The sequence below is a fragment of the Nicrophorus vespilloides genome, unplaced genomic scaffold (genome assembly GCF_001412225.1).
Source record: "Nicrophorus vespilloides isolate i.1.1-1 unplaced genomic scaffold, Nicve_v1.0, whole genome shotgun sequence".
In the NCBI taxonomy this organism is placed as follows: Eukaryota; Metazoa; Arthropoda; class Insecta; order Coleoptera; family Silphidae; genus Nicrophorus; species Nicrophorus vespilloides.
Window position 1 is genome coordinate 16,068 of NW_017098911.1, and position 19,221 is coordinate 35,288.

Below are 19,221 nucleotides of genomic sequence, written 5' to 3' on the forward strand. Positions count from 1 at the left end.
CAACGATTGCTTGCTTAGCAATTCGTATAAAAATATTGAGTACGATTTTAAAAATTTAAGTGTCTTCGTTTATTATCTTAGGCTCAGATGTATCTGAAAGCAAATGTTCAATTTAAAATCCACATTTATTGTTTTTGCAAGAACGAAAATGCACTCACATCTTTTTATGAGGATCTTCTCCAAATTGTGTATCGGTGATTCAAAGAGTAAACAGATGACGAATGCAATCGCAAACGTGATGATAACGTGTCCTACGACGTCGACACTCTGCAAATTAAAATTAATGAATATTAAAGTTACAGTAAAATTTTCGAATAGAATTTTTTACCAAATTAAAGATGCTTAAGTAGATGGGAACCCTTATAGATCCGGCACTGTAGATCTCGACTATTCCGTTCACCAGATACGCGCAGTACGTGAGTTTGCTCAGAGGCGCGAATATTTTGGAGCTGAGGAATTTGCCCAGAAAACTTTCGGCTTTGTCGAGAACGCACACGAAGACAATCCAACCCATGGCGAAGCACCAACCAAGTCGATGAAGAGGTGCATAAATCGCTGAAATCCAAACGTTGTATTCGTACGCCGGAGAGTAGAACAGAATTATAGAGAATAAAGAGGCAAATCCGCATAACAAAGCTATAACATTTCCGAATATTATCACGTAATTCGGGATTCTAAATCTGCAAAAAAAAAGGTAATCGTGTAATTTCTTTCTCGGAGAAAATGAACAGTTATGAACAGTTTTACCCTTGCAATCTGTAAATCGCATAACCGAAGACCATACCAATCACGTAGCTAATAGCGCGCATCTCCGTCTTTATGTAGGCAGTCTTGAAATAATGGTTGTTCGTCAAATCTTGAATCTCACTAAAACAACAACAACAACAACAACAACAAATAATTAAAATTCACACTTTACTTTCATTAAGATAAACCAATTACTTCAGATAAATCATGAGCGTGGGATCCAGTTGCCTGAAAAAGGTGATTAACCACGGCAAAATCGCCGTTACCATTAGGGTTAAAGCGAGCAGAAGAGGTCCGAGCAACGTCCATTTCCACAGCGAGTAGATGACGATCGGTGCGAAGACGAAGAGTTGCGTGTCCACGGAAAGGTACCAGGATTGGAACATGCACTATTATTAATTATTATTATTATTATTGTTGTTGATGATGTTTGTAGAGAGAAAGAAACGCACCTGTTGATCAGTTTGCAGGTAATTGTTGAGGTAGAGGAGATTAGTCCACCAAGAATTCAAGCAACGCTCCTGCTCGACGCCCACTTTCTGCTGCCAAAGAGGACCATCGCCTAAACGCAGGAGGAACGTGCAGTAGAATCCCAAAACTACGCAGTAGGCAGGCGTCAGTCTAAAAGAAACGTCATGAGATTAAAAACAAAAGGCGTATTGCGTATAGTAACTACTTGACTACTTGAAGTATCAAGTGTGTAACTACCTGACGTATCTGGCGATGTATAGAAAGAACACGTTAACACCACCCTTCTTCTTTTCCAGCTCCTGCAACAGTAAACGACAGAAGAGGAAACCGCTCAACAAGAGGAAGGTGTCGACGAGAAGAGGATTGTTCAAGAAAATAGCGTTCTGCGGTTTTCCGAGTTCCTGAAGAAATTAAATTATTAATTTATGATTGAAAGAGAAAAAGTGTGTGATCAGCGCTCACGTTTTCGTAAAAATCGGCGTTGACGATGGGCGAGGTGATGCGAAAGATCAAGCAGTGCCCAGACAAAATCATCACCATCGAGATGACGCGTACGCCGCAGATGCAATCCAAATTCAGCTCGTTGTTGGTGCTCCGTACAGCCAAGATCTTCGACGCGTTTCTGATCAGCGAAAAAGAGATCAGAATTTGCTTATGAAGAGGATCCGTCTTTCTGCTCCTGTCCAACGCGTACTCCGACCTCTTCGATTTCTTCCGGATGTGAACGACGTGGTAGAGCGTCGTCCCGAGAACGAACGTCACGAACAAACAGATGATCGAGCTGAATTTATAATTGATTGGTAAATATTGATTGATTGATTGTTTTTTTTTGTTCCTCCCGCAATAATCACGCATCACCTGTAGATTATCTCCAAGTAGGTGATCGGTTTCCTTTGGTTCTTGCTGCAAAGAGATGGAGGCACTGTGACAGCCAACGCTGATTCATCGAAGAATCTCTGGAAAACATCTTCGAACAGTACACGAATTTCCTCCGGGCTGCAGCTGGATGGAACGCAGATCGCCCAATGAACACTACTTCCGTTCTTCGAGAACATTCGTTTATACTTAAATTTTAAAATAAGACTGGTTTTAATCCACTTGCAAATACTTTTTGATTAACATTCGAAACGAATACTGAACGCGTTAAGTTCATTAAACTTGATTGAGTTAATAAATATAAATTGAAAATCACCTGAGTTTCTTTGGCAAAACTGTTGCTGGATATTTGAATCAGGCAATACTGGCCGAAATCATCGGATAAACATTGATCGAAATTTCCCAGCTGGTAAGAATTTCCTGCAAGAATTCCTTGAGGAAACTTCACCGAAGAGTCGAACACTGAAATTGAAGGGATTTAGGTGAAATTCTCGAAAACTGTTTAAACTGTTACTGTTCATTGCCCATCTCTCCTGCTTCGCGAATCCCTCCAGATAAGCTCTGAAATCCTCCCGACACCTTCCCTGCGTCGCTTCCTCTAAGGCTTCTGCGATCCTCAGAATATCCGGCACCAGTAGATCACCATCTCCACCTTCCAATTCGAATTTAATTTCCACTAATAAATTGTTCCAATTAACATACCTGTCGCAATAATGCTCGTGTAATTGTATCCATTAACTAAAGTAATTAAACAGAAAGCAATAAATAACACCTCCATTCCAGGTTTGCGTATGTGCAATTATAAAGATGCGACGTGTATACTTTTTCTTTTTCTCTTTTTTGGTTTTTGTAAATAGTGACCAGATTTATGTCTGCATTAACGCAGGCATCCAATTATGATGGGTGGGAGAGACTTTGACTCGATCAGCAAATTCGAGTATGCAAGCGTTAGCAAACTGCAGACATAATTGTTATTGTTATCCGAACAGAAAATTTCGTTCACTAAACATATGGACTTTCTCAACAGAAACTTAAAAACAAAAGATATATACATCGTTTAGCATGTCAGAATTATTTTTGTAGATTTACGTAGAGAAAACAAATATGCAACTGGTAATAGCTTAGATGTTAAAATCAATTTATTGAAATTATTCGCAAATATTTGAATAAAAGAGAGTAAACATTGAAGCAGCTTATTTTCAAAGTTTGCAATAAATTAGTACTTTGAACATACGATTGTCATTAATTTGATTTGACTAACTGTCAGTTAATTTGATGACATACTTCATATGAATAATGGATTAAAAGGATTTTCCGAGAGTGAGGAAAGTTTTCACAAAATTATTAACAAACCGGAATATTATTATTATGCTTCTCCTGAAATTATACGTGTAATGAGTTTAAATTTATTTCATTTATTTTATGCAACATTATCCAATGTGACAGCTTCAGCCTGGAGGGCTGTTGCGTAACCATTTTAGTTTTGTTTATACGAGGCACTCTTCGCTAACGTTAATGTACAGACATGTGCGATGTTTTCGAGGCCTCTCAGTTCGCATTTATTAATGAACTTATTTTAATTAAATGTATTATCTCTTAATGATTATTTGAGACGAGCCGATTGATATTTATTTACTCTTTTATTTGTTGGTCGTATTTAAGGATGTAACAAGTAGATTGAAATTTTGTCGAAATCCGCATGATTCAATGTTTTTTTTTCTTATCGCGAACGTAAAGTCCAGTTTTCTAATTTAAATCGCTTTTATCGCGCAATTTATGTTTTTTCTTTAAATCAAGAAACGAGTCGTCGATTATGTTTATTCAAACAGTTGATGAAAGTTTCCTAACTAACGTGGAAAATTTATTAAAATTGGATTGCTCATGTGCATTTCGTAACCATGACGTTTAATTTCGTCATCTAAGAAGAAAAAAAATAGGATTTTAATAGAATCACACTTTAAACAATAAGAATTTCATAAAAAATATTCTCTCATTACTACGATTCGTGTTCAATTGAACTGACAAATATACAATTACATCATACGATTATGACACTTGTTGCAATATCTCCAGCTGACATTTAATTGTTTTGAAAGATATGTCATAGTTATATAATATATGAAAAAAGAAAAAACGATATTTAATGAAGTAATTACTATGATTTCTTTGTGTTTCATTGTTATACAACACAATACACTAGATTGATATTACACTTTTCTAGAAAAGAATGCGTGCATGACAATAATTGCCACGAATATGTAATGACAATCAAGGTGTGTGCTGGAAACATGTTCTCTAAAGAATTATTAATATGATAATAAGTGCAATTCATATGCTTATTTTCGAATGTTTGATGATGCTATAAAGATTAGATTTACTTGGCACAGCAAATTGCTTTGTTGGTTATGGATACGTTAAGTAATGTTTTTGTGGATATCTATATGTTTTAATCCGTGGATTTAGGGAAAATATCTCGATGATACTCGAAGATTCGTTATCAACGAGAGGGGAAAAAAGTTATCAATGATGAAACGATACATTCGCACGTATATTGTATTGTACATACAAAAAAAAAATCTATAGAAAAAATGAGGATTTCGTGTGAAATTTTTGTGAATAGATTATTTCCAGGGTCGTTTTGGATGTATGAAAGCAAGAATGCAAAGTTATTCTATTCTTATTTTTATTGGTATAATATTCATTATGATACAATGGTAGTGTAATACGTTTAACAATAGGTATTTGTTTTACAATTCGCTACTACAAATAACTGGGATAACAATGATGCATATATATATATATATATAACACAGAAATACATATTAATTTAAATAATAATAATTTTGGGAGGAGGTGGCTCTGGCTGTGCGACTGATGATGATTACTGGTCGCCGCTCTCGAAGTAGGCCTTGCTACCGTTGACGTCCGGCTTCATGGTCTTCTTGCCGGGTTTCCAGTTTGCTGGGCAGACTTCGCCGTGTTCGTCGGTGAACTGGAAGGCCTGCACGAGACGGAGGACCTCGTCGACGGAACGACCGACCGGCAGATCGTTGATGGTGATCTGACGGAGGACACCCTTGACGTCGATGATGAAGAGACCGCGGAACGGAACGCCGGACTCCTCGTCGAGGACGCCGTAATCGCGAGCGATCTTCATCGACTTGTCGGCCAGCAGAGGGATCTGCATCTTGCCGAGACCGCCTTGCTTCCTCGGCGTGTTGATCCAGGCGTGATGGCTGAAATGGCTGTCCGTGGACACGCCGATCACCTGCGTGTTGATCTTCTCGAACTCATCGGAACGATCGGAGAAGGCGATGATCTCCGTCGGGCAGACGAACGTGAAGTCCAGAGGGTAGAAGAACAGGATCACGTACTTGCCCTTGTACTGATCGAGGCTGATCTCCTTGAATTGGCCGTCGACGACGGCGGTGCCCTTGAACACCGGAGCCGGCTTCTGGATGCTTGGTACGGGCATGGTTATTTATTACTACTGCTTGCTTATGACGACTACCTCAACCAAACTCAACGGACAAAATGTGCGAGACTGCGCGTGCAAAAACTTATCGACCCGCGCTCTAGAACGATCCTGAAGTCAGCCAATTTGCTTGCCGCGCGCTCACTCGCATTCGCTTAAAAAACGTTTCACTTTGTTGTTTTTTTTTCGACTCGATTAGGCAACAACCTCATCAGATTTACAATACCAACTTATAAATAAATCAATTATGGCGCGAGCTTTTTCCCCCGCAAACCCAAATTTAAACAATTTCAAAACTTCTTTTTCACCAAACTTGACCATACCCATACAAATTGAGCATACTTAACTTCATGATAACACATAGGATGTCAGTTAATTTGATTTCTTGCATTGTGTTTAAATTAAAATTTATTAAATAACGTTCATTTCACAGCTACGATGCATACATTTTCCGGCGATACGCTGGCATCGACGTAATAAAACATCTCGCAACCGAATCCAAGTGATTCCATGAAATGCATACGTCCGTAATCTAATATGTTCTTACACCTTCGTCCGACCTCCTCCTTTTCCTCCCTGCTCAATCCAATCTCTTTGTCCCTGAAATTCAAATATACACAATAAATAATCGCAAACAACAAAATTGATAAAACTAATCGCACCTTTCGTTCACAGGGATTTCCTTCGAATCCTTATTCGACTCCCGACTCAGACCGCTTCCGCACACGGCCCAACTCACCATACCGCACATAATATCGAATTCGTCTCTGGTTAAACCGTGTTTCTGAAATGTAATTCATCACTAAATTCATCTGGATTTGTAATTTGTAAAAGAACGTACAGCAAAGAAGTCCTTTCCCGTGTAAGCAGTCCATTGACAACGATGGTGACAACAGAACGCCATGATCACTCCAAACACCTTTCCACCGTTACTCTCATAAGTTTGCAAACATCTCAAAGTCAAATCTGCAAACATATTTAGCAATGATGAACTGAATTTGAAGCAAATAGAGATGATTATCTACCTGTAGCATCTCCGCATAGATGTTTGGTCAATCCAACGACTCCGGCGCACTTTTCCGCAGCCTCCACCTTATTCAACATCAAATCCCCGATATCCGCTTTGACCCTGTGCACACGTCCCTCCGATTTGTCCAGCTTATTGTCGAACTTGTGCCTGTGCGATGCTCTCTCCACGAGAAGCACCGAACTGCTCTTTGTATCGGCAACAGCCTGGGCGATCCAATAGCTCAACTGACCTAAATTTAATGACTCTTTATTGATCTCTCTCGCAATTTCCAACTAAAAGAGAGAAAAATCAATCACCTTTTCCAGCTCCGAATTCAATGTAGCAGGTCTCATCTTTGATCAAATCCTTCTGCCGCAGTATACCGACAATGGACGAGGCCTGTATCAGATGCTTTTTCGTGCGATCGCCGAACTCGGGTTTCTTAAGCTCGACCTCCAGTATCTCGTGTTTCTGTACGTTGGTCAGAATCTTTCCATCAATTGCTTCTACGATATGCTATTACAATTTATGGACTCTTAATTGATTATTTCACTATTTACCATCGTAAATTTTCGTTATTTTCTGCACCAAATCCTTTATCGCTCCTGGCTGCACTGAGGATAACTGCCTGGTGTTTTGCAGGGTGAGTGTAGAGTCTGGGTCCACTTGGCCACAGTTCACTCCTTTGGATATGTACGGTAAATTGGTGTTTGGCTGAGCATTGCATATCTTCAAGTGCTTCTGCAGCTTGTGAGCGAAGCAAGTACTGCAACAAAATAATTCAAATCTCTATAATTCCATAATTAAATACATACTGTTTATTGTCCAAGGGACATATTATCCTCAAGGTCTTTGAGTCTTCAGCACATTCACTCTGTGGGTCATTTGGCAGATGCTCACCACAATATTGGAAGCCCCTTTTCACGGTCATCTTGCAGAACCTGTGTTTCCGTTTAACAAAGTGCTTGCATTGGACGCCTTCGGATTTCGCCTCCGGTGCATCAACATCATTCATTTTCGTCGAGGTAGTTGGGTTTAAAGAGCAAATTTCTAGGTTATATGATTCCATCGGTTTAAGGACCGGAGCGGAGATTGAGAAAAGGTGAATGGACTCGCCGCTTGCGCTGTTTCTTCTCGTCGTACTCGTTTATTTATTTAAATAGTTCGCAAATACACGCAAATGTTACTTTATAAAATGTTCGAAAGCTTCGTAAGTCCTCTCTTAACACATAAACCAAGAATAATCCATAATTAATTCTATAACAATGCAAAAGAAGAAAAAACAAACAAATAATTTAAAATCCTCCACTGATAAATCTTTAACAAATCACTTACAAATTACACGACTATACACAGTATATTTACATTAAATTATATTAATGGAATTATGTTATATATACTTGTATATATATACTTGCCAATATATATCTATATATAAGTTAACTTATAGATACATTTACATTACATTTAATCAATGATACTTTAACTAAACTTTTATTATCATACATCGACTTTGAAAAGAAAAGAAGAAGGAGGAAAAAAAAAAAGAAAGAAAACCTGAAGTGATTCAAATTACAATTACAAGCAGTCCTTAAATTTCTTATGTGTCTCAAGTAATTATCGTTATGTTTGTTTGTTTAAATATTCACTCTTGTGACATTAAAACTACTGACTCTCGTGTTGCTCTGATGTGGAGGAACTGCCGCCTCGCGAGTTCTGCACTACTTGAAATAGATGCTGCAAAGTGTTTTGCAGAGTGATGCCTGAAATGTGAATCGGAAAAACGGTCAGGTCAATTGCCTTATTGATTGTTTGTCATTTGCAGAGAGCTGTTACCTCCTGAATTGGCTGTCTCGGATGAACCGTTTGCTGGTGGTTCATCGGTGCCCAAGTCCTGTCTGCAAATCGGGCACGTGCTGTGCAGTTCCAACCATGGTCTGATGCACGGTTCATGGTACACGTGCTGGCAAGCCAATTGCCGTACTTTCTCGTTCAGCTGGAAAGCTTCCCAGCACACTGAGCACTGCAGCTTCGCGTCCACCTGTTCTTTGCTTACATCCACCACTGGGATTGCATCAATTATATCTTTGGCTAAAGGCGGTGGACCTGCACAAACGCAACCAATTAACTAATGAATTCCAATAAATTTACAAATAAATTTACCCGGCGTATCCATTTGGTTGAGAAGTTGCGTGACGATGGCATCCAATCCTTCACGGCCCCATGCATAATCGCCCGGATTGCCGAAAACAAATTGCATATTACCATTGCCACCCATTACGTTCACGCCCACACCCAAATTAACGATGATTTCCTGGATGAGATTCTCGAAAGTCTGCGGTTGCATCAAGTGCGGCGTCTGCAATCTTGTTATAGGCCTACAAGAGCGCATCATCACATAAATATTTTTGTAACAAATCCATAAAAGTATTCGACATTCAAAATCCTATTTGATTCTAACAGGAATTCCTATCTACATACATATATATATATATTATATTTTTTTCCTTCAGCAATTTTACACCATCCTATGCAAATCCATGCAAGTGAATAGAATGGAGTACACAGCACATATATATACGAGGGCAGGGGGGGGGTTAAGAGGTCATGCAATTTTTTTTGTTGTTAGTTTTTTTTTTGGTTTGTTTGAAATGTTAATGTTTTATGTTAACCTTGATCGTATCCTATGATGGAATCGTCTTCCTCTATTAGGACCATACCTGATTACATTTACATTGTAAAATCCATCATGAGTACCCTCGTCGATATCCATTTCGTCGTTTTGTGCTGAGGATTCCAGCTTCTCTACGAAGCCGTCTGAGCATTGTGGACATTTGAAATTCTACAAAACACACACAAGATAACAGTACATCACCAATACATTCTGCGAATGAGATTTTGGTGGTACTCACTTGTGAGGTGCTCACAAATCTGATGTTGCACATATGACAGTAGAATCTCACATTCTCTTCGACTGCAGCCTCTGCCATCTCTGCCACAACTCTCTAGATTAGTTTCGGGATGAGTTTTACGCTCTTCTCAGCTGAACAAATAAGTACTTTTATTCCTCTCAATTCTTGAACAACATCACTCTCCTATATTCTTCTTTTTTTTTTTTTGCAGACAAGATATATATTTTCTCGGTACTTTTTTTTATATCCAATTGCCCTATCTACAATATCTACCAACCGGAATTTAGATATTACTTTGCTGCTACCAACGTGCAAACAAGAAAAAAATACATTGATTTTCCACAATTAATCAATGAATTCATTACCTAACATTGCATAGATACCTAGATACAACAAATACAAAATATTTGTAATTGTTCTACAGTGATAAACACAAGTAAATATTATGCATATCACTCAGTGCTTCCTAACTTTCATACACGCCCTCACATAAACCTTACATTTTACAGTTATTTAAAATATACTGGCAACTTATATTGCGAGGCAAACATTTTAAGTCAACTGCAACAGATGTAGGAAAACATTGTGTATCGAAAGAAACATCAAACAATTTGTTAATTGGCTTTGGAGACACTGTTGCAGCGATAACTTCACGTTACAGGTATCTACAGATTTTTATTTTTAAACGAACTTCACTGCAGTCTTGACAGTTGGGGATCCTTTTTAAGACTGCGCTTTTGAACCCAAACAACGTGTTTTTGGGGTTCAGTTTAATTTTATTATTGAAAAGTAGTGAATAAGTGAACAACACAATGCGTATCGAGACGTGCTACTTTTGCTCGTGCAAAATATACCCGGGACATGGAATACAATTCGTGAGGAACGATTGCAAGGTGAGTGATGGTGTTAATAACCTTTTGGAGAAAAAGCATGGTTATGTTCATGATGTTTTCGTGTTTTGTAGATCTTCAGATTCTGCAGATCGAAATGCCATTCGGCGTTTAAGAGGAAGAAGAATCCACGTAAGACCAAATGGACGAAGGCATACAGGAAGGCGGCTGGCAAGGAGTTGCAGGTCGATCCGTCCTTCGAATTCGAGAAACGTCGCAATATGCCAATGAAATACGATAGACAGACCTGGACTAGGGCCATCGACGCCATCAAGAAGGTCGAAGAGATCAAGGGCAAGAGGAGTAACCACTACATCATGCAGAGGCTGCGCAAGGGCAGGGAACTGGAGGATGAGCATGACGTCAAGGAAGTGCAAAGGGATTTGGCTCTCATCAGATCGCCTGCAGCTGGTCTCAAGGAGCGTAAAGCTGCTGAAGCTAATGCTGAGGATATGCAGGAGAGCAGTGATGAGGAGGAAGATGATGATATGGTTGTTGAGGATGGTGGAGTTGTCTATTTGTAAGTTCCGTGCTATTTGTAACATAATAAAATTTGAAATTCTATATAAAATTAATTGTTTATGTTAACCTAGAAGATTTCTTTTCCTAGCAAGTTGTATTAAATAAAATATTTAACTTAATAGGATGGAAACTTGGAAATGATTGTTGCTTAAATAGCAGCAGTAAAATAAAAAAATATATTTATAAAAATAATGAACTTAAAAGCTAAATCGAATCGTCTTCGTCAGTATATAAATATATATATTAACGCAAACGAAAGCGTTAATGCTCTGGAAATAGAAAATTGCATTGCGTCAGTTAAGTTTATGAAGCAGGTTGAATCAACTGTGGAGATTACCCATGTAATGTGTTAGGACAGTCATAATCACGAATCCCGTTAAGACGGAGAGGAATTGGACGATTCCGGCCTTCCTGTTCCCGGTCTGCTGATGCCATCGCGCCCTTTCCCGAGGCAGCACTTCGCTCACGCTCACATACAACAAAGTACCGCCGGCCAAACACTGAAAAAAAGTTTTGTTGTTGTTTTTGCTTAATTGTGATTGTATTATTACCTGTAAAATGGGTAGGAGGTATTCAATGATGTGCTTAGGGATGTTCGCAATGGACATTCCGACGGTGATGCCCAAAGGAGTGCCGCAACTGAAGATCACAATCGCTATGAAGTGCCTCAGGGCGCTGTTGTCTTGTATCGAAGCTAATTCCACTCCCAGGCAGAAACCGACTACCAGCTTGTGCGAGGCGATCGCTCCAAACAGCAAGAATACCTATGATAAAATTACAATTAAATCCCAGTAAGTGTTTCGAATTAATTGTCTTACTTATCTATTGTGCAAATAGACATTAATAATTATTCATCACCTGCGACGGAGAAACTTCCAATCCGACTGCTAAACCCTCGAGAACTGCGTGTATCGATAACGCGGCCAGAAGGCCGAAGCAATTCACAGGTGTGTTTTGGCAGGGCTCCTCGTGTCCGATGTGACAAAGCTGGGACGGTTGCTGCTGGTGCTCATTGTGGTGGTGGTGATGATGATGTTGATTGTTGCTAGTGATTGTCTCGACGTCCTCGTAATGGGGATTGTAGGGATCCTGTCTTTCGTAAATCAGCGGTTGCGTCTCCACCGATCCGTAGACCTTCCTTCTTCCTTCAGGCTGATGTTGCCTGCTGCTGCTGCTCCCGTGGTCGTGGCTGATGCCGAAGCAGAAATGCACCGCCTCGTCGATAAGGTATAAAATGAAGAATCCAGCGCAGAAGAGGACCTCCGTGTACTCGCCGTACTTGGGAAAGCTCTCCCGGATCTCGGGAAGCATGTGCACCAGCGAGGTGGAGAGGAGGACTCCGCCGCCCAAACAAAGGAGCGACGACAGGAGAAGCGGGTAATTGTTTCTGCCGTACCTGGAGATCCAGGATGGCAGAAGGCCGACGAGCATGCTACCCAGGATTAGGCAGATGATGGCCGTGATTTTGGCCTCGATCAGCTCCATCGCGATGATGATGATGAGAGGAGGAGGAGTAAAAGGAGGTCGCACACTCTAAAGCAATTCGCACGAAATTCAATCAACTGCGGACCGAACATCAATACGTTGTACACAGTCGCCGAATTACTCGAGCAATGATTGACATACTACATTCCATTAATCTGAACTCGCGCACAGCTGCGATAGCTTATCACGAAAGTTTAAAAGTGTACACATTTCCTTATCACTTCAAAATATTTTTAATATAAAAGAAAAAAAAATTGGTTTTATTGTATTCTAAGTAGGACAGATAGTGCAAAACAATCGTTATCCCCCAAAAAGTTATTCAAACATCCTCTACCGGAGACGCGAAATTAAATACAAATAAGCAAACGTTTGCATTTGCAATGTTATTAAACATGTGCAAATAAATGTTAAACATTCAGTGCAGACGTGAGAACGCGTTTAAACAAACATCAACAAAGATATAATATCTTCGATTGCTCTTAGTCAGCGAGGTGACGAGGTGTAATTAAATGCTTTCCATTATTCAAAATAAAATATACTTTATTTTTTTAATTTCTTAGCTTCCGCGGGTCAAATATGTCTTATTAGATAATTTAAAGTGCTCTCAACTTAAAAAGTTAAAAATTGCATCTACTTAATTCATAAATAATTTAAAAAACGTTTGGTAATCTTTTTTCTGCACAGCGGTAGCTGGCAGGTAATGCCCTCCGGGATGTGAAATCTCGAGCGGCTCTCCAAATACGGTGGCCAGGGATTTGCTCATTTCTGCAAAAAAATTGAAGCGATATAACAATAATCTTTGACCCATTTCTCGCAGTTTGATAACTTTTAAAGATGTGTTAACTCATTAACGCGCGCGCATCCGTTCTTTTGCAGCAGCGGCGATGTTTCGAGATAAACGTAAAACATACCTGTGGGAATTATGTTATCCGTTTCGCCGTAAATGTGTAAGGTGGGTATACTGATTGGTTCGGAGTAATACTTTTTGTGCGGTAGACAATCGGATTTGAAGCCTGATGCCATGATGGCAAAATCGAATTTGTAGGGAAGCACTACAAAAAAAATATGATATTATTATCATTAATTACAGATCGTTGCTTTTCTGTCAACTTACTTCCTCTGGCTTGAAGGTCGCACAGAAGCCCTACAAAGCAGGCGCCTTGTGAGAATCCCATGATCCCATTGAATGGTCCCTGCTCCTCCACCACTTTTTCAATAAACTTCAAGCTCTCTTCAAAACCAACTGCGGGACCTCCTTTCCTTATACCCCTGTATGTCTTGTTATCCCTGTTGAAGAACCATCCGTATTGCTCTTGAATTTAATTTGAAAAATATAAATAAATATTTAATTAAATAAATCAAAATATCGTTGTTATTAGTTGCTAGGGGACCATTGTTGACTTGGAACCAAAAGCACAATATTTCAAATAATAATTAATTATTGTTGATTGAAATGATTACCTTCGTCTGCACTTTGTCCGATGTTGACCTCCTCTCCATCATTGTTGAGTTCATCCACCAAAATGACTTTGTGTGGGGCCGTTACATACGTGAACTGTACCCACTTGTGGACCATCTTCCGGAAGGAACCTGTCTTCTGCCTGAAGACTTCTGCATTTTGTCTGTAGCCATGTATTGCCAATACCTTCAACTTTTCTCCACCAGCTCCAGGCTTGGGACAGCACACGTTATTCTGCGATTCTACCATATTTCTGCAAACGAACCAACTGTTTATCGCTAAGCAACAGTATTTTGAATATTTGTTGGTTATAGTGAGGTTAAGTAATGTTTTAGAAAGCAATGTTGCCATGATGAAGTAATAAATTAAAAAAAAAAAAGGTACATCAAAGACTTGGAAGATGTTCATAATATCTGTTTTTGTTAATTTTTTTACATAATTGTTACAACTTCGAGGGGAAGTTATTTTAAATTCAAATTAACGTACATTTTAAATTAATTTAGATTTCAAGAGAATTGGCAACCATGCTAAAATTGCTGTCATCGTAGGTAAGGTAATTTTGTTATGGGTGTAAGTGCGTGATCATTTTCAGTAAGAAATCAATTAAAATTATAGACTGATAGGGAATTACAGCGTTAAAATGCTGAAACTAGTCATTGTAGCCCTATTCGTCTCTTTAACAGCAGCAGTGAGTATTCTTTTACAAAATTGTACATGATGTTCAGAACTTATTCTCACATCATTGTATTTATAAGATTCTTATATGAATGTCGTGTTTCAGAGCCTCGTCGAATATGATGGGATGGTGCAAGTAAAGCTGGAGCATGGATTGGACGGTACAGCAAACACAAAGTTCACAGAGAGGGGTAACATCAGTATTCCCAGTTTGAGGATTGGAACTGCTTTGGCACAGCAGACGCTCTCCAATGAGGATAGGCTCAAGATACAGAATTTGGCCGCTAAAAATAAGTTCTATCAGATGAGAGCAACAGTGGTCACAAATGATGGCAGTTACAGTTTCCTGTCTTCAATTAAAGCTGTAAATAATTAATGATGTTGATACCTAAGTATGCAATTGCATGGACAGTTTGATTTTATGTTTCTAGTGCATGTTGGCTGAAGCAGAATTAGCTGATATTATAACAATCACATTGGATTACACTGGAAGGATTATCACTATAACCGAGTCCATTCCATCAACTTCTACTTGCCAAGGCGCCAATGTACCTCTCAACAAGTTGAAGGAGTTCAGTTCAAATGTCTTTGTTAGACATACTCACAGTGGCCCAGGGTGTGTATTAATAGTTTATGAATGTACTTTTCATATTTTAAAACTTCGTGTCATTTCCAGACCAGATACAGCTTCGTATGTGCAGAAAATTGAAAGGGAACGCGAGGCTAAAGAAAAGGGAGACGTCAAAGATAACAGATCATTTTTGGCAAAATACGTAATTGAAATCAAACACAGTCTTACGTTTTTATACATAAATTTAACTACTTTCTTTCTTTTTGTTTTAGTGGATTTACATTGTACCGGTAGTATTGATCATGGTCATAACAGGAACCAATCCCAATGAGGCGAACGCCGCTGGTGGAGGCGGCAGAGGTTGAACAATATTCGCTTGAATTTTTTTTTGTTTAGCGAATTTAGAAAAATAAATTAATTAATTTAATACTAGTTTATTTTCGCCGATCATTCCTTAATCGCCTCCTGCTCCTCCTCCGTCAACTTCTTGGAATCCCCCGGTTTCGATGTTAAGGTCTTTATCAATTTCTCCTCCTTCGCCTTCTTCTTGGCCTCTTTCATAGCCTTCTTCTGCTCCTTCTCTTTCTTATCCAACATTTCTTTGAATTTTTCGTCGCGCGGATCCACGGTGTACCCGAAGTGTCTTCGCACTTCCTCGATCAGTTTCTCCTTGCGTTCCTGCGAAAATCACAAGATTAATCAATACCTTCACATATGATTGCAGTAAAAAAAAATCAAACCTTGGCGTTCCTAGCATCAGCTTCCTTCTTTTCAATTTTATTCTTCAATTCCTGCTTCCAGGTTTCCAGTTTCTGGATCTTCATGGCTATATCTTCTTGCTGCTTAGCAATTTTATCTATCCTCTCTTGCTTATTCAATTTCACCTTTTCCATCAGCTCAGTGATGTTGTATGGGTAAGCTACTTTCTCAAATTCCAATTTTGCAGACATCTCTTTTTTCGTGTACCAGCAGAGGGATGGGTCAAAATTGGCATCTTTACCATACCTGCCAAACATTTTCCTCTGGTACTTGAGGGTGTCGTGGACCCAATGGGTCGTTTGCTCATATGGGACTGTATCATGCACCAGATTCCTGTGCTGCGGTCTCAAGCCAGACTTGTTACGTTTCCTCTCAATTTCAGCCTCCCTGAGCAACGTCTCCTCATCTTTACCTATTATACAACTTTTGTTAAGCTACAGTAGTCGAATGAATGTAGTTTTACCTTCGATTTCCAATGCATTCTGCTCTTCTATTTCCTTGATGTCCAACGTATTCATTTGCGCCCTGCCGATGAGCAAAGGCCTCTGAGACCGGAATATCCGGCATATTAATTGATTGTTAAACATTTTCCTTCACGGTTTATAACCTATATTTAATCAGGCTTCTTACAGTCGTGAAGTTAGGAAAAATAAAACTAAATAACGCGAAGTTAGTTACATTCCATATCAATAGAGTTCTTGGTTATCATCATCATCATTGTTTATTTGATATTTGTGATATTAGGATTCTTTCCTAGCTTAAGGTATTAGAATAGTTTAGATATTACTTTAATAATATGCATGTATCCATTAAATTTAAGATTCCTTACTTATTAGATTTAGGCAACCACATAACAATATTACTTTTTTAGATAATGAACCTCTTCCCAGCAGAGATCAGTGATATTCTGAGATGCAACCAAAGGGATGTATCTTTCATCAAAGAACTGGAGGAATACATCACCGATGTGCTGCAGTCCATATCCAGATCAAGATTTCACAAAATAAGACAATACATTCCAATCTCTGCACAAGCATGGTACTACTTTCTCACATCCTTGGGAAACTACCAGACTCTTGGTGAGGAATACACTGGCACCGTTCGGTTAAGTTCAGGCAATGAGATTCCCTCCAAATTGGTAATAATAATAATAAGTTTGATTAGTGTGAAATCAATTGCAATTAATCCATTCACAATTTCAGTCACAAACATTATGGTTGGTGTTATTCCTTGGTGGTGAGGGATTGTTTGATAAGGCTTTAGCCAGCTTTGGTAAAAAAATACATTTCTCCGATACTTTGACCCCAGAGGCGAAAGGCACGTTGCTGAAAACCGTGGACTTTCTGAAAGAGAACAAACACATTATAATACGTCTGCATCAATCGATTTTCTACATTTTCGGTACTTACCATAACATATCGAATCGACTGTCTGGTATGAAATATGTAAATATTTAGTAATTGCTACAGTAATTGTGGGAACAATGATTATGAATTCCCTATTTTCAGATGCTCTTAAGAGAATGGATGCAGGATAGCAGTGCTACGACGAGTTTCAATATCTTGGGAAAGATATCTCTTCTCTATTTGGTTTATCTGCTCGTCGATAGCGCAAGGAGTAAACAGTCTGCGACGATGAGAACAAGTTTTGTAGAGGAAGCGACGATGACTTCAAAAACCTGCGTTCTCTGCGTGGAGAGTTGCAAGAACACCAGCTGCACTCCTTGCGGTCACATCTTCTGCTGGTCCTGCATACACGACAGTCTGAAGTATCAACCCAACTGCCCGTTTTGCCGCGAAGAAGTTCTTCCCAACAGGATAATCCTGCTACAAAACTACTGAAGAACATTTGTTAAACTTTACTTGGTTGTACATAACATAGGTGATCAAATATAAATTATAAGAGGATAAAAGAAAACAAAAACTACGGTGTTGTGGAAACATTAAAAGAGTCTTTCGTGGTCTACGGTGCTAAAATTAATGAATGTTTGCAACCCAACTTGCATATTACTTTTTGGCCATCTCTGAGTTACGTCGCGAAGCTTATAGTTCACCTAGTTTTGGCGCTGTTCAAATTAGATTTTTTTTTATCATTAATTAGAGCCTTGATATTAATTAAGTTACAAACTAATATTAAATTTAATGAAAGGATTGAGAAATAAATTACAAAGAAAAAATAAAACACTAGTAGAGGTAGGAAACTTTAAATATACTATATATTTAATATGTAATAAATGTACAGAATATGGGTGATAAAATATAGATTATAACAAAACTATTTGTTATAGTATCTCCTTCCGCCATCGTCTAAAAATTCTTAAATTCATTCATAAATGCGCAGTGTTAAAAAAAATAATAATGTAAAACAAAAAAAATATCGTACAATAGAAAATCACATGAATATCAGTTATTTCACAAAAATAAAAATCATTTGGTAAAAATAGGCAAGAGGAGGTTCGAGAACGAAAGAAAAAAAATGTATGTATATATATTAACAGTTTTGTCTTTAACACGTAATTTGATCTAGTTGCTTTCTCTCAATCGTTTAATGAATAACATATATATATCTATATATATTTGTTAAGTTTATAAGTTTTGGAAGCCCAAAAACTGTGATTATAGCGGCACACAGCGTGTTTCAATCGAACGAACAAAGAAAGATAGACACAAAAAACAAACAAACAATAAACTAGTAAATTTTGCTTTTTAAATTGTCTTTTCTTAATAGAAATCAAATAAAAGTAGTATATGATTCAACAAAGAAGTTTCCCTAAAATAAGAATAATTCTAGTTCAATTGCGTTATTATTTCATTGTTATTATCAATCTCTTCATTTAAAAAAAGCATTTAAAACTCTTATCATCATTTTTTGTCGTCTTCAAAGTGCTTGTAGCGCATTAAGAATTTCATCACACTTTTCTTCTTCACCATCAACATCTATTCAGTTTGCATTCTTAATTAAAATTCAAACCGTCGTGCTTGTGAGCAATTGCAGTACATTCTTTTTTTTAAGTCCGTTTACATCATATTTAGATTTACTTACTTACTTACTTACAATGTATATATATATATAATTTAAAAAGGCACACTAGATTAGGCATTTTATTTGTTATGCATTCATTTGTTACGTCTTCTCGTATAGAATTTTTAATTTTATATTCCTGTCTTTTTTCTTTTTCTCTTTCTTACTTTTTTTTTGCTGGTTAACAAATGCTCAAGAAACAAAATGAGTTTCGATATGCATCTACTGATATCTGATATATAAATATATATATATATAACCGACACAACGACCGACTGGAATGGAATATACACCATTTACTTTACGAAAGAATTGACTATAATAGGGAGACTATCAAACGGTGGGGGGG

The 19,221-nt window shown here is 38.2% G+C and overlaps 10 protein-coding genes across 12 annotated transcripts; 3 read left to right on the forward strand and 7 right to left on the reverse strand.

Annotated features, from left to right (window-relative positions):
- Nucleotides 1–8: 8 nt before the first annotated feature.
- Nucleotides 9–3,196, reverse strand: LOC108563573 (nose resistant to fluoxetine protein 6-like). The gene is made up of 12 exons (XM_017922289.1): nucleotides 2,797–3,196; nucleotides 2,609–2,746; nucleotides 2,411–2,556; nucleotides 2,077–2,282; nucleotides 1,681–1,999; nucleotides 1,456–1,619; nucleotides 1,200–1,368; nucleotides 943–1,136; nucleotides 748–867; nucleotides 329–680; nucleotides 159–267; nucleotides 9–93 (listed from the first exon to the last, which is right to left on the reverse strand). The coding sequence occupies exons 1-12, from the start codon at nucleotides 2,870–2,872 to the stop codon at nucleotides 56–58; spliced, it is 2,031 nt and encodes a 676-aa protein (XP_017777778.1). The 5' UTR covers nucleotides 2,873–3,196; the 3' UTR covers nucleotides 9–55.
- A 1,564-nt stretch (nucleotides 3,197–4,760) lies between these two features.
- LOC108563585 (peroxiredoxin 1-like) lies at nucleotides 4,761–5,730 on the reverse strand. Its single transcript, XM_017922304.1, has one exon. The coding sequence runs from the start codon at nucleotides 5,567–5,569 to the stop codon at nucleotides 4,976–4,978; it is 594 nt and encodes a 197-aa protein (XP_017777793.1). The 5' UTR covers nucleotides 5,570–5,730; the 3' UTR covers nucleotides 4,761–4,975.
- A 229-nt stretch (nucleotides 5,731–5,959) lies between these two features.
- Nucleotides 5,960–7,665, reverse strand: LOC108563575 (tRNA:m(4)X modification enzyme TRM13 homolog). Its single transcript, XM_017922291.1, has 7 exons — nucleotides 7,394–7,665; nucleotides 7,139–7,344; nucleotides 6,896–7,084; nucleotides 6,595–6,828; nucleotides 6,411–6,535; nucleotides 6,232–6,353; nucleotides 5,960–6,169 (listed from the first exon to the last, which is right to left on the reverse strand). Exons 1-7 carry the CDS (start codon nucleotides 7,645–7,647, stop codon nucleotides 5,992–5,994), a joined length of 1,308 nt encoding a protein of 435 aa, XP_017777780.1. The 5' UTR covers nucleotides 7,648–7,665; the 3' UTR covers nucleotides 5,960–5,991.
- A 44-nt stretch (nucleotides 7,666–7,709) lies between these two features.
- LOC108563580 (E3 ubiquitin-protein ligase RNF115-like) lies at nucleotides 7,710–9,796 on the reverse strand. Of its 2 annotated transcripts, none has more exons than XM_017922297.1 (5): nucleotides 9,491–9,796; nucleotides 9,251–9,420; nucleotides 8,742–8,956; nucleotides 8,415–8,684; nucleotides 7,710–8,341 (listed from the first exon to the last, which is right to left on the reverse strand). In XM_017922297.1, the coding sequence occupies exons 1-5, from the start codon at nucleotides 9,566–9,568 to the stop codon at nucleotides 8,244–8,246; spliced, it is 831 nt and encodes a 276-aa protein (XP_017777786.1). In that variant the 5' UTR covers nucleotides 9,569–9,796; the 3' UTR covers nucleotides 7,710–8,243. The 2 variants fall into 2 exon arrangements, with proteins under 2 accessions (XP_017777786.1, XP_017777787.1); XM_017922298.1 differs by having other exon boundaries at nucleotides 9,299–9,420; nucleotides 9,491–9,786.
- A 383-nt stretch (nucleotides 9,797–10,179) lies between these two features.
- LOC108563586 (probable ribosome biogenesis protein RLP24) lies at nucleotides 10,180–10,951 on the forward strand. Its single transcript, XM_017922306.1, has 2 exons — nucleotides 10,180–10,383; nucleotides 10,455–10,951. Exons 1-2 carry the CDS (start codon nucleotides 10,303–10,305, stop codon nucleotides 10,902–10,904), a joined length of 531 nt encoding a protein of 176 aa, XP_017777795.1. The 5' UTR covers nucleotides 10,180–10,302; the 3' UTR covers nucleotides 10,905–10,951.
- Nucleotides 10,952–11,041: 90 nt separating this feature from the next.
- Nucleotides 11,042–12,865, reverse strand: LOC108563576 (zinc transporter ZIP3). Its single transcript, XM_017922292.1, has 4 exons — nucleotides 11,761–12,865; nucleotides 11,454–11,666; nucleotides 11,240–11,402; nucleotides 11,042–11,171 (listed from the first exon to the last, which is right to left on the reverse strand). The coding sequence occupies exons 1-4, from the start codon at nucleotides 12,385–12,387 to the stop codon at nucleotides 11,164–11,166; spliced, it is 1,011 nt and encodes a 336-aa protein (XP_017777781.1). The 5' UTR covers nucleotides 12,388–12,865; the 3' UTR covers nucleotides 11,042–11,163.
- Nucleotides 12,866–12,909: 44 nt separating this feature from the next.
- On the reverse strand, nucleotides 12,910–14,183 carry LOC108563583 (esterase AGAP003155). The gene is made up of 4 exons (XM_017922302.1): nucleotides 13,849–14,183; nucleotides 13,502–13,699; nucleotides 13,299–13,439; nucleotides 12,910–13,152 (listed from the first exon to the last, which is right to left on the reverse strand). The coding sequence occupies exons 1-4, from the start codon at nucleotides 14,093–14,095 to the stop codon at nucleotides 13,022–13,024; spliced, it is 717 nt and encodes a 238-aa protein (XP_017777791.1). The 5' UTR covers nucleotides 14,096–14,183; the 3' UTR covers nucleotides 12,910–13,021.
- Nucleotides 14,184–14,366: 183 nt separating this feature from the next.
- LOC108563584 (ER membrane protein complex subunit 10) lies at nucleotides 14,367–15,519 on the forward strand. Its single transcript, XM_017922303.1, has 5 exons — nucleotides 14,367–14,534; nucleotides 14,628–14,885; nucleotides 14,953–15,137; nucleotides 15,198–15,294; nucleotides 15,365–15,519. Exons 1-5 carry the CDS (start codon nucleotides 14,487–14,489, stop codon nucleotides 15,455–15,457), a joined length of 681 nt encoding a protein of 226 aa, XP_017777792.1. The 5' UTR covers nucleotides 14,367–14,486; the 3' UTR covers nucleotides 15,458–15,519.
- A 5-nt stretch (nucleotides 15,520–15,524) lies between these two features.
- LOC108563581 (growth arrest and DNA damage-inducible proteins-interacting protein 1) lies at nucleotides 15,525–16,505 on the reverse strand. Its single transcript, XM_017922299.1, has 3 exons — nucleotides 16,315–16,505; nucleotides 15,833–16,263; nucleotides 15,525–15,770 (listed from the first exon to the last, which is right to left on the reverse strand). The coding sequence occupies exons 1-3, from the start codon at nucleotides 16,436–16,438 to the stop codon at nucleotides 15,540–15,542; spliced, it is 786 nt and encodes a 261-aa protein (XP_017777788.1). The 5' UTR covers nucleotides 16,439–16,505; the 3' UTR covers nucleotides 15,525–15,539.
- A 33-nt stretch (nucleotides 16,506–16,538) lies between these two features.
- Nucleotides 16,539–17,972, forward strand: LOC108563579 (peroxisome biogenesis factor 10). 2 transcript variants are annotated; one of them, XM_017922295.1, is made up of 5 exons: nucleotides 16,539–16,614; nucleotides 16,723–16,989; nucleotides 17,054–17,296; nucleotides 17,360–17,704; nucleotides 17,766–17,972. In XM_017922295.1, the coding sequence occupies exons 2-4, from the start codon at nucleotides 16,726–16,728 to the stop codon at nucleotides 17,690–17,692; spliced, it is 840 nt and encodes a 279-aa protein (XP_017777784.1). In that variant the 5' UTR covers nucleotides 16,539–16,614; nucleotides 16,723–16,725; the 3' UTR covers nucleotides 17,693–17,704; nucleotides 17,766–17,972. The 2 variants fall into 2 exon arrangements, with proteins under 2 accessions (XP_017777784.1, XP_017777783.1); XM_017922294.1 differs by lacking the exon at nucleotides 17,766–17,972 and having other exon boundaries at nucleotides 17,360–17,708.
- The last annotated feature ends 1,249 nt before the right edge of the window (nucleotides 17,973–19,221 follow it).

What these genes read in the sequence shown, in the direction of transcription:
- LOC108563579 (XM_017922295.1), top strand. Translation starts at nt 16,726, where the DNA reads ATGAACCTCTTCCCAGCAGAGATCAGTGATATTCTGAGATGCAACCAA. An exon ending in ATGAGATTCCCTCCAAATTG is followed by an intron (nt 16,990 to 17,053) that starts GTAATAATAATA and finishes TCACAATTTCAG; the next exon opens with TCACAAACATTATGGTTGGT. An exon ending in GACTGTCTGGTATGAAATAT is followed by an intron (nt 17,297 to 17,359) that starts GTAAATATTTAG and finishes CCCTATTTTCAG; the next exon opens with ATGCTCTTAAGAGAATGGAT.
- LOC108563580 (XM_017922297.1), bottom strand. Translation starts at nt 9,568, where the DNA reads ATGGCAGAGGCTGCAGTCGAAGAGAATGTGAGATTCTACTGTCATATG. An exon ending in GATTTGTGAGCACCTCACAA is followed by an intron (nt 9,421 to 9,490) that starts GTGAGTACCACC and finishes TGTGTTTTGTAG; the next exon opens with AATTTCAAATGTCCACAATG. An exon ending in CATCATAGGATACGATCAAG is followed by an intron (nt 8,957 to 9,250) that starts GTTAACATAAAA and finishes GCGCTCTTGTAG; the next exon opens with GCCTATAACAAGATTGCAGA.
- LOC108563583 (XM_017922302.1), bottom strand. Translation starts at nt 14,095, where the DNA reads ATGGTAGAATCGCAGAATAACGTGTGCTGTCCCAAGCCTGGAGCTGGT. An exon ending in CGACCTTCAAGCCAGAGGAA is followed by an intron (nt 13,440 to 13,501) that starts GTAAGTTGACAG and finishes TTTTTTTTGTAG; the next exon opens with TGCTTCCCTACAAATTCGAT. An exon ending in GGATAACATAATTCCCACAG is followed by an intron (nt 13,153 to 13,298) that starts GTATGTTTTACG and finishes ATTTTTTTGCAG; the next exon opens with AAATGAGCAAATCCCTGGCC.
- LOC108563585 (XM_017922304.1), bottom strand. Translation starts at nt 5,569, where the DNA reads ATGCCCGTACCAAGCATCCAGAAGCCGGCTCCGGTGTTCAAGGGCACC.
- LOC108563573 (XM_017922289.1), bottom strand. Translation starts at nt 2,872, where the DNA reads ATGGAGGTGTTATTTATTGCTTTCTGTTTAATTACTTTAGTTAATGGA. An exon ending in CACGAGCATTATTGCGACAG is followed by an intron (nt 2,747 to 2,796) that starts GTATGTTAATTG and finishes TCGAATTGGAAG; the next exon opens with GTGGAGATGGTGATCTACTG. An exon ending in ACTTAAGCATCTTTAATTTG is followed by an intron (nt 268 to 328) that starts GTAAAAAATTCT and finishes TTTAATTTGCAG; the next exon opens with AGTGTCGACGTCGTAGGACA.
- LOC108563584 (XM_017922303.1), top strand. Translation starts at nt 14,487, where the DNA reads ATGCTGAAACTAGTCATTGTAGCCCTATTCGTCTCTTTAACAGCAGCA. An exon ending in CATACTCACAGTGGCCCAGG is followed by an intron (nt 15,138 to 15,197) that starts GTGTGTATTAAT and finishes TGTCATTTCCAG; the next exon opens with ACCAGATACAGCTTCGTATG. An exon ending in GATCATTTTTGGCAAAATAC is followed by an intron (nt 15,295 to 15,364) that starts GTAATTGAAATC and finishes TTTTTGTTTTAG; the next exon opens with TGGATTTACATTGTACCGGT.
- LOC108563586 (XM_017922306.1), top strand. Translation starts at nt 10,303, where the DNA reads ATGCGTATCGAGACGTGCTACTTTTGCTCGTGCAAAATATACCCGGGA. An exon ending in TCGTGAGGAACGATTGCAAG is followed by an intron (nt 10,384 to 10,454) that starts GTGAGTGATGGT and finishes CGTGTTTTGTAG; the next exon opens with ATCTTCAGATTCTGCAGATC.
- LOC108563575 (XM_017922291.1), bottom strand. Translation starts at nt 7,647, where the DNA reads ATGGAATCATATAACCTAGAAATTTGCTCTTTAAACCCAACTACCTCG. An exon ending in CGGGAAAGGACTTCTTTGCT is followed by an intron (nt 6,354 to 6,410) that starts GTACGTTCTTTT and finishes ATTACATTTCAG; the next exon opens with AAACACGGTTTAACCAGAGA. An exon ending in GAAATCCCTGTGAACGAAAG is followed by an intron (nt 6,170 to 6,231) that starts GTGCGATTAGTT and finishes TTTGAATTTCAG; the next exon opens with GGACAAAGAGATTGGATTGA.
- LOC108563576 (XM_017922292.1), bottom strand. Translation starts at nt 12,387, where the DNA reads ATGGAGCTGATCGAGGCCAAAATCACGGCCATCATCTGCCTAATCCTG. An exon ending in TGGAAGTTTCTCCGTCGCAG is followed by an intron (nt 11,667 to 11,760) that starts GTGATGAATAAT and finishes ATTTTATCATAG; the next exon opens with GTATTCTTGCTGTTTGGAGC. An exon ending in ACCTCCTACCCATTTTACAG is followed by an intron (nt 11,403 to 11,453) that starts GTAATAATACAA and finishes ACTTTTTTTCAG; the next exon opens with TGTTTGGCCGGCGGTACTTT.
- LOC108563581 (XM_017922299.1), bottom strand. Translation starts at nt 16,438, where the DNA reads ATGTTTAACAATCAATTAATATGCCGGATATTCCGGTCTCAGAGGCCT. An exon ending in GAATGCATTGGAAATCGAAG is followed by an intron (nt 16,264 to 16,314) that starts GTAAAACTACAT and finishes GTTGTATAATAG; the next exon opens with GTAAAGATGAGGAGACGTTG. An exon ending in CTGATGCTAGGAACGCCAAG is followed by an intron (nt 15,771 to 15,832) that starts GTTTGATTTTTT and finishes TGATTTTCGCAG; the next exon opens with GAACGCAAGGAGAAACTGAT.